Raw genomic sequence first — 10000 nt, forward strand, 5'->3', positions numbered from 1 at the left:
CAGACAACTGCTATCTCTCTCTCTCTCTCTCTCTCTCTCTCTCTCTCTCTCTCTCCCTCCCTCTCTCTGTCTCTGTCTATCTCTCTCTCTCCCTCCCTCTCTCTCTGTCTCCCTCCCTCCCTCTCTCTCTCTCTCTCTCTCTCTCTCTCTCTCTCTCTCACCCCCTCTCTCCCTCACTCTATCTCTCTCCCTCTCTCTCTATCTCTCCCTCACACTCTCTCTCTCTCTCCCTCACTCTCGCTCCCCCCCCCCCCTCCTCTCTGGTTCTGTCTGTGCTTGCGGTGTAATAAAAATGATTAATGTTGTTGTACGGTGCGTGTAGAAAGACTAAGATGTAGCAGTAACGCCCTCTGGTGGTGAAACCTGATCTAATGCTGTTTCCACGCAACTGTACGAAGTAGATGAAAGTGTTTTTAATATAAACATGAACCAGGATTTCAGACATCAAACTTCTCGTCATGTTACAGAGAAACTTCAAAGAAGAAAAAAAACAATTACAAAGAGCTGAACCTGGAGACTCCTTACATTCATCATTTTTATCAATGTCAAATTTCCTCCAAAAAAAAAACGCTGAGTCTGATGTTGCTAGAGAAACTTAATGTGTTAGACATCAGCAGAGAAGCTAAGATTTATTTCTTTAATATTTCTTAAATATTGTCAGTTTATTCTACTATAAATTTAAATATATGAAGAATAATGCTGTGAAAATATAAGATTATGTGGGAGGAATTCACATTCCTATATAACAAACAGAACCAGTGTGTGTGTGTGTCTGTGTGTGTCTGTGTGTGGGTGTGAGAGTGTGTGTATGAGTGTGTGTCTGGGTGTGTGTGAGTGTGAGAGTGTGTGTCTATGTGTGTGTGAGTGTGTGTCTGGGTGTGTGTGAGTGTGAGAGTGTGTGTCTGTGTGTGTGTGAGTGTGTGTGAGTGTGTGTCTGGGTGTGAGAGTGTGTGTCTGTGTGTCTGTGTGTGTGAGTGTGAGAGTGTGTGTCTGTGTGTGTGAGTGTGTGTCTGGGTGTGTGTGTGTGTGTGAGAGTGTGTGTCTGTGAGTGTGAGAGTGTGTGTCTGTGTGTGTGAGTGTGTGTCTGGGTATGTGTGAGTGTGAGAGTGTGTGTCTGTGTGTGAGAGTGTGAGAGTGTGTGTCTGTGTGTGTGAGTGTGTGTCTGGGTGTGTGTGTGTGTGTGAGAGAGTGTGTGTCTGTGTGTATGTGAGTGTGTGTCTGGGTGTGTGTGTGAGAGAGTGTGTGTCTGTGTGTGTGAGTGTGTGTCTGGGTGTGTGTGAGTGTAAGAGTGTGTGTCTGTGTGTATGTGTGTGTCTGTTTTTGTGTGTGTGTGTGTCTGTGTGTGTGTTACCCTTCACCAACCCTCATTATTTCTCACTGACTCAGGCATTAAACCCAATTTTCCAGCTCCATGACCTTCGACCTTTCCAGAGCTGTTAATAAACACTGTTTATAAACCTTCAGCCTGACCTTTGAACCTGTGAGGTCATCACCACTCCTCCTACGCAATAACCTCTTCATACTGTAGCGCTGAAGAAGGACATACGCGTCCTCTCTGTCTTTTGTCTTCATCTCACCAGGGCGATCAGGCTGTGGTTTTACTGTCAACCTTTCGTCTGTGTCCCAAGCGCTATGATTCATTACTAGCTTGTGTTCTTACTAGAATGTTCTGCCCTATTTAAGTGAACTTATTAACCATTTTAACGCTGGTCGTTATTCTGATCCCTGATCAGCGTGTACGAGGGGGTGTGGCTTTAACCCTAGATTGTAGGATACATCACAGTCTTTTATACTTTCTCTAGTAAGTGCACTTCTATCTGAAACAGGTGTTTGGGACACAGCTTTGATCTGTATTCTGTTCCACTTCACTTTCTTCTCTTATCCTCTACTGCCTTCAGCTGTCTCAATAAGTGATGATGAATGTGTTCCTGAAAAGAGAGAGAGAGAGAGAGAGAGAGAGGGAGAGAGAGAAATGGATGTAAGAGCTACCACGGTTTTGACTAACCGAATTTCGTCCTGCCTTTTTCCTTTTTTTCTATTCCTCCCCTCTGTCTTTTCTCCTCTCGTTCTCTCCTTCTCTCCTGACTGCCATCCTTTTCTCTTTCACTCTCTTTTTTCTTTCTCATTTTTCTTCTTCTTCTTCATTCCTGAATCCATTTCTCCTCTCTTCCTCTCACCTGTCTATGCTCTCTATTCTTTATTCTTCGATTTCCTTTTCCATCCTGTTTCTTTCTCCTCTGATGTTTCTTATTTCTTCTCTCATTTTCTTCTTTTACTGACTTTTCCTCTCTTTCCCTTTTTCCCCGTCTCGTGCTGTAAGCGTCACCCTGAACCCCCCTCTTCCCTCACTGTGTGTGTGTATGTATGTGTGTGGGTGTGTTAATGTGTGTGTGTATGTGTAACTGAAGAAACGCTGTGAACCTGGCTGTGCTAAAGCTGAATGAACAAGGCCTGTTGGACAAATTGAAAAATAAATGGTGGTACGACAAAGGCGAGTGTGGCAGCGGGGGCGGAGACGCTAAGGTTAGCCACCGTTTTGCGCTCAAAAAGAGCGCTAACGGAATAAAACATGTTGTAAAAGAGACTTCTGCCATGATGACAATATAACACGCACATACACAAATGTACAGAGCAATAAATGTCCATCGTTTAGCCTCTAACCTAAAAGGGGCGGTGATGAACAGCTACATCACAGAGTCTGACAGAAATCTAAAGCTAAAGCTAAATATACACTTTGTGTAAATAAAAACAGGAAGCAAGTTTGGTTAGCTAGCTAACATCAGTGAACACTGTTAGCTAACGTGGTGTGATGTTACCCAGCTTGATATCAGCTTACTGAAGACATTGTTCTGTTTGAAAGAAAGTGTCTAGCTAAGCAAGAATTTTTTTCTACAAAATTGTTCCTTCAAAAAAAAAAAAAAACATAAATTTTTTTACACACCTATGGTAACGATATTTACAAGACCTGTTGTGAAGATTCCTAACTAACAGAGTTACAAAAAAGTCTCTGAGGAACACAATTACAGATTCATGTTTGTAAAAGTGTGTGTAAAAAAAACACATCATTACATGTAGCGTCACTTGCTATATGATATTAGCTAGTTAGCTAGCTATTCTAGGCAGCTAGACAGAGCTAAATGTCTTGTAGTGAAGCTGAGAAGCTTGTGAGTGATTGTGAGGACAGAAAGTCATGCTAGCTTAGTCAGCTAGTCATGTTTTATGTCTCGTTTCATTCAGGTGATGTATAATTTTGTGCTGAGATTCAATTTGTTTGGTTAAACTTTATACATTTGATGTTTCTAATGAATGAAATTCACATAGCCTATTTAGCTAATGATATACAGATAGTGTGTGGGGAACAAACTAGAAAGAACAAGGCAGGGTATCAACATTTCTCTCAGACATGTTACATAATGAGCTTTATGAGCTTTGGAAATAAATGAAAATGATGTTTATTTTCTCAAACATGGCAGAATGTGCCTTTTACACAGTGACAGAGCGAAGTTCCACACACACACTGTCTTCTCTGAGCCCCGCACACACACACGTGTACTGTGGATCCGTCGCTCTGTCACTTCCTGTTTGTGTGTCCTGTTGTGTATAATAACATAAGATAACATGGCGTGTGATGTTATTTATGTTATTCCCCCGGTGAAGAACCCCAGTAAACCTCGCAGTATTGAAACTGAGTGAAGCAGGAGTCTTAGACAAACTGAAAAACAAGTGGTGGTACGATAAGGGCGAGTGTGGACCCAAGGACTCGGGAAGTAAGGTCAGTCTGAAAAAAATAATGTTTAATAAAATAAATAAATAAAAAAGTACATAATGATTTCCTGAGGAAAATTGTGTACTTAGAAAGAAAGAAAGAAAGAAAGAAAGAAAGAAAGAAAGATTTTAAAACAAAGAAAAAGAGAAAGATAATGAGGAAAAAAGAGAAAGATAATAAGGATAAGGAGATTAAAAAAATTAATGAAATATTTGAGGTATAAAAGAAAAACAGAATTGTAGAAAGAAAAATAAAATAAAAAATTTTTTTGTTAATTGACCGGTTTCTGTAAGACTCGTTATGACATCATCAGATTTTCATCTGGATTTTGGACTTCAAAATTTTTTTAAAAGTAAGGATAAGGAAATAAAATGATGAAAGGAAAACGATATGTAAGTATAAATGAAAAACAGAATTATAGATAGAAAGAAATAATAACGTGTGAGACGAAGCAGCTGCTTGGTCGGCTGCTGTAACATTTTTTTACTAACTTTTTTATCAGTGTTTTTTTCTGTGGGGGAAAATATTAACAATGTTATGTTCAGAGATCTGAGTCTAGTTAAAACATAAAACTCATAATAACGTTTCGTTTTTAAGTTTTAAGGTCAGTCATATTTAGATACATGTACAGTGTTGTCAATATGCTAATCAAAGTGGACTGAAATATCGCATTATTACCAAAAGATTTGAGTAAAACAATATTGTTAATATTTTTACTCAATGAACTAAAGGATTCATAAGAAATCAGTCAAATCTGTGTATTATATGTGACACACATTATTTATTGTTTTGATGAAAGATTGATGTTCATAAACTCAGATTATGGAATTAGCTCCTCTTCCTCCTGCACTTATATATTTCATCTGCTAATTAAAGAAAAACATTAACTGATAAATGAAAATTATTATAATACGATTAGCATTAGCATGTCCAGCATACTTCATTAAGTGTTAATTAACCTATAAATCAGATATGTGCATATTTAAATCATCTAAATATGTTTAGATTTTTATATCAGAAGAATTATTATGATATATTTAGTGACAAAATTGGTGAATTAAATCAATTTAACATAATTCTATAATTAGCTGATTAAAATGTTAATTACAGTAACGTCTATATGTGTTTATGCGTCTTTAACTTTTACAACATGTCCCTGACTCTCGTCTTTTTCCCTCTTTCCCTCCGTCTCCGTGGGGCACCTCTCAGGATAAGAGCTCTCAGGCGCTGAGCTTAAGCAATGTAGCAGGCGTGTTTTACATCCTGGTGGGCGGGCTCGGTCTCGCTATGCTGGTGGCACTCGTCGAGTTCTGCTACAAGTCACGGGCCGAAGAGAAGAAACGGGCAGAAGAGTGGAAGCAAAAACAAGCGGAATCGGCCGAACTGAACTTCAGTCCAGTGCCGAGCCCGAGCCCGAGCGTGCAGAACTTAGCAACGTATAGAGAAGGTTACAACGTGTACGGCTCCGACGGCATAAAGATCTAGAGGGTAAGGATTACTGATTGTCCCTCAGCAGTGATCAATAGCATCATATTTCTTCATCTCCTCCTGTTCAATTATGTAGTTCCTGTAACAGTGCTTATGACTTATGACATCACAGTTCTGGTGCCTTCTGACTCCGCCTCTTGTTTCCCTCCTTTAGAGTTTGCCTTCACCCGAAGCCGTGAGAGACTCCATAAAGTCGATCACAAGGGTAAAAGGGACCACCTTTACGGATTCTGGCCCCACCCGTGGCATGGAGTTCCCATAGCAACCAAAAAAAAACTCACGCTGTGCCTTACGTCACACTCTTTCTGCTGACGACGCCATGCTTCACACTCAACCGGATCGGATTGTATTGTATAGGAGTACAAAAACATATACAACAACACTCAGACCGCGCAGTGCGTCCACAAGAAAAGAGGCGGAGCAGACGCATCAACGGGTTTACTTGATGCCTTAATATGACAACTTCGCCGTAACCCCACCCACTTAATAAACCACCCAGAAGACCAGAAAACTGTCTGACTGAATACAGTTCCTGTTGTATCAACATGTTTCCTTTATTCAGTTATGACACGTAGTATCCTGAGAACGAACGCTCGGTCCCAAACGCTAGCATTCATTACTAGAAAGTCAGACAAAGCCCCAGAATTCTCCACAGTGCTTATTTTACGTTTAAGTGTTCATATGGTGTTATACGCATATTATGCATTAATTGAGAGTCTGTTTGTGTGTGTGTGTGTGTGTGTATTATCTTTACGAGCATATGTCAGGTTTAAAACAGCAGTGCTGAGTGTGCTAATCACCTCTTCAATCCACTGACTAGCAGACTGTTAGCTAGCAGAAAGTCAGCTAGCTGCTGTTTATATAACGACTCTTCTTTGTGATACAGTACGTCTGACACACGTCCCTGATTCTCAGAAGACTTTTATAAAACATTAGCGTTTGGGATTTATCCAGATAATGCAGCTCAGATTACGGTAACATATTAGCAATGCTAATTAGCAGTTTATTTAAAAGCAGAAAAACACCACGTAGTTCAATGTTTGCTAACTAAATCAAAAAGTAGATATTTTGTAATATACATATATATATTAAATTGGGTCCTAATTTAAAAGTCCTAACAGGAAGTAGAACACCATGTGCACATACATGCTTTGACCCCCGATATTGTAAATAACTGTAGACACACACAGATCCCACCTGTTTTTAGGTAATGACTCATCGCAATAATGAAAAAAATAAAATACAACACAAAATCTTTTATATGCACACTTGTAAAGAGAAATGAGTGCAAATGAGTGCATAGTATTATAGACTTACATACTAAAAGAGTACCACAGTGTGTGTGTGTGTGTGTGTGTGTGTGTGTGTGTGTGTGTGTGCGCGTGCATGCGTGCGTGTGTGTGTGCATTTGTTCTGTTAACTCTTAAGCTCAATATACTATTTAAACATTTCCCTTGATCAAATGAATTCACTCGGCCATCTTATAGACTGTTCCACATAATCAGCTTCCTTTTTTTCTTAAATGTCAGATGAAGGTAACCGTATGGATGCTTTGTTCTGCTCAGTGGATCCAGATCCAGACGTTAATGCTAGTCAGGAGGATATTGTTATTGCTAGCATAACTACAGAAGAAAAGTGGTTTCTGGGTTAGCAGCTAAATTAATTTAATTAGATCAGATGTCGGAGTAAACGTTGGACTCAAAGTCCCACAATGCATTGCAGCTATACGTTATGTTGAATTAGCTTGAGAACATCAATCTTTTTAACTAAATCCCACTGTAGAAAATCATTAACCATTACACACCATACACACATACACTACGCACCCTACACAACCTATGCACACCACACACACTACACACCCTAAACACACTACACACCCTACACACTCTACACACTTTACACACATTACACACACTACACACCCTACACACATTACACACCCTACACACAGTACACACACTAAACACCCTACACACACCTACACACATTACACACTCTACACACACTACACACCCTATTACAAATGTACTTTTCAAGTGGTTTAGTTCATCCATGTGGCAAAAGCGTATTGGGCAAAAGCCTAAAGAAAAGTCCGATCTTTCTGTTTGTTTATTTAGATTTTCATTTTCCATTTGGTTTTGTTTCATTGTCTACACAAGAGATATAAATAAAGATGAGTTTGGATAATAAAACAGAATTTTTGCTGTTGTTAATGACACAGTTGTTGGTCTGGGTTTTGTTGTGATTTCACTAACAAGGTAAATGTACTGTGATTTTAACTGAATGACATTTCAGACATCACTAAAACTTAGCCATCGGCTGCCCACAGATTTCATCTCGTTAGTCTGCAAACTGTGTGAGAAGTTTATTTTAAAGTCAGCTTTGTAAGTCTGTGGTAATGTAAAGGAACATATGGAGATGTGGAAACAAGCTAAGGTGGCTAAATGCTAATTAGCACATTGCTAAGTGCTAATTAGCAATTTTAGCTAACAAGGCTAAATATGTAAAACGGCAAGTTATGTTGTTCCTAATATAAACAATTAAAAAAACAATAAAGTTTTGTTTTCTACACTTTTATTTGAATCCTTTAATATAATCGGGGAGACATTTTATATAACGTTAGGAACGGTCTGGAATGACGTCACTTGGCTGTCCAATCACGAACTGAGGTGAAGGAGTCAGTGTTTTACGCTATTACGCCCCGCCCCTTCCGGGAGTGACACTACGCATGTGCAGATACACAACTCAAAAGTGTTAGTACGTGAATGTGGACGCAGTGACGTGTGTTTTATGTAAATATTATAGACATATGTTCTGTTGTTAGATAGTAGAGTCAGCTCTGACGTATAAAATACACACGTGAGCGCGTGCAGTGATGAAGACATAAGAACCGGGTGATGGAGCGCGTGCGCTGGGCGTTCCGGTGTGGCGCGTGGAACCCCAGCCGGTCCGAGTGGCTGCTGGGCACGTGCTGTATACAACCGGAGGAGAGGGACAGGATTGGTCAGTTCATGTTCTCCAAAGACGCCAAAGCAGCAATGGTCTGTCTGTCTCTGTGTGTGTGTGTGTGTCTGTGTGTCTGTGTGTCTGTCTGTCTGTCTGTCTGTCTGTGTGTGTGTGTGTGTGTGTGTGTGTCTGTCTGTCTGTCTGTCTGTGTGTGTGTGTTTGTGTGTCTGTCTGTCTGTCTGTGTGTGTCTGTCTGTCTGTCTGTGCGTGTCTGTCTGTGTGTGTGTGTGTGTCTGTCTGTCTGTTTGTGTGTGTCTGTCTGTGTGTGTGTTGGTGAGTGTGTGTGTGTGTCTGTGTGTCTGTGTGTGTGTGTGTTGGTGAGTGTGTGTGTCTGTCTGTCTGTGTGTGTGTCTGTCTGTCTGTCTGTGTGTGTGTGTGTCTGTCTGTGTGTGTGTGTTTGTATGTATGTGTGTTGGTGAGTGTGTGTGTGTGTTTGTATGTATGTGTTGGTGAGTGTGTGTGTGTTTGTATGTATGTGTGTTGGTGAGTGTGTGTGTTTGTATGTATGTGTGTTGGTGAGTGTGTGTGTGTTTGTATGTATGTGTGTTTGTGTGTGTCTGTCTGTGTGTGTGTTGGTGAGTGTGTGTGTGTTTGTATGTATGTGTGTTGGTGTGTGTGTGTGTGTCTGTGTGTGTGTTGGTGAGTGTGTGTGTGTTTGTATGTATGTGTGTTGGTGTGTGTGTGTCTGTCTGTGTGTGTGTTGGTGAGTGTGTGTCTGTCTGTGTGTTTGTTTATGTAACTGTTTCTATTTGTGTTCTCTGTTTAATTATTAATAGCTATTAATTAAAAACTAAATGAGTCCGAATGATTGATTCATTTATAGATATCTATCTGTGTGTGTGTGTCTGTCTGTCTGTCTGTCTGTCTGTCTATTCATCTGTCTTTCCGTCTTATCTTTCTGTTTGTCTTTATATCTGTCTATCTACTGATATGTCTGTCTGTCTACCAGCTTATAGTACCATCAGTAAGGTGATATTGATTCTGTGTGTGTGTGTGTGTGTGTGTGTGTGTGTGAAGGCTGGCCGTCTGCTGATCAGGAAGCTGGTGTGTGTTAAGATGGGTCTGCCCTGGGACGGGTTCCGCTTGGACAGAACGCCCCGTGGGAAGCCCTTTCTGGCTCACCCCAGGTCAGACTCAGGCTCCGCCCCCTGGAGTTTTAACATCTCCCATCAAGGGGACTTTGCCGTGCTGGCGGCTGAACGTGGGAGGCAGGTGGGAGTGGACGTGATGAAGACCACCAGACCAGGTAACAGTGAGAGCTCAGGTAGCGTCGAGGTGATCAGGAGGCAGTGTTATACTTTTATTATTAACTTTATTGTTTCATGTTTGTTTTTATGTCAGGTTGTTACTCATGTTACTCAAACTGCCATCTTTACTCACTGCCTTCTGTATAAAACTCTGCTGTTCCAGTATAACAGAGCGGCCCAGATAAATGTCCACTGAGATTAAAAATAATTACATTGAGACTGAAATCACTTTTAGGACACGTGCTTTGTTCATTTTTTATATTTTAATATAATAATTAAAAACCACATGGAAGTAAAGTAGAGCGTAAACAACACTGTTAAATGACTGATAATCTGTTCACAATTTGTTTTCTCCATCAACAAAGCAAGACAAAAAGTTTCAGAAACGAAGGTTTATACCTCGTCTTAGGTAACGGCTATGAAAAATTCTTAATCGAGGGGGAAAAAGCACCAAATGTTCTGTTTATTCATGGTTATTGGAAACACACAT

General features: G+C 40.3%; 2 protein-coding genes across 2 annotated transcripts in view; both read left to right on the forward strand.

The window, feature by feature from the left end:
* The window catches only part of gria4a (glutamate receptor, ionotropic, AMPA 4a), a 59020-nt gene extending 51674 nt beyond the window's left edge, over positions 1-7346 (forward strand). The window contains exons 14-16 of the mRNA XM_060888373.1: positions 3658-3772; positions 4976-5254; positions 5409-7346. Of these exons, the coding sequence (XP_060744356.1) occupies positions 3658-3772; positions 4976-5251 (391 nt within the window). The 3' untranslated portion in view covers positions 5252-5254; positions 5409-7346. The remainder of the gene's footprint in view (positions 1-3657; positions 3773-4975; positions 5255-5408) is intronic.
* Positions 7347-7979: 633 nt separating this feature from the next.
* Positions 7980-10000, forward strand: part of aasdhppt (aminoadipate-semialdehyde dehydrogenase-phosphopantetheinyl transferase) — a 5768-nt gene continuing 3747 nt past the window's right edge. Inside the window, exons 1-2 of the mRNA XM_060888025.1 lie at positions 7980-8298; positions 9281-9509. Of these exons, the coding sequence (XP_060744008.1) occupies positions 8155-8298; positions 9281-9509 (373 nt within the window). The 5' untranslated portion in view covers positions 7980-8154. The remainder of the gene's footprint in view (positions 8299-9280; positions 9510-10000) is intronic.

This window comes from Tachysurus vachellii, chromosome 15, assembly GCF_030014155.1.
Source record: "Tachysurus vachellii isolate PV-2020 chromosome 15, HZAU_Pvac_v1, whole genome shotgun sequence".
Lineage (NCBI taxonomy): Eukaryota > Metazoa > Chordata > Actinopteri > Siluriformes > Bagridae > Tachysurus > Tachysurus vachellii.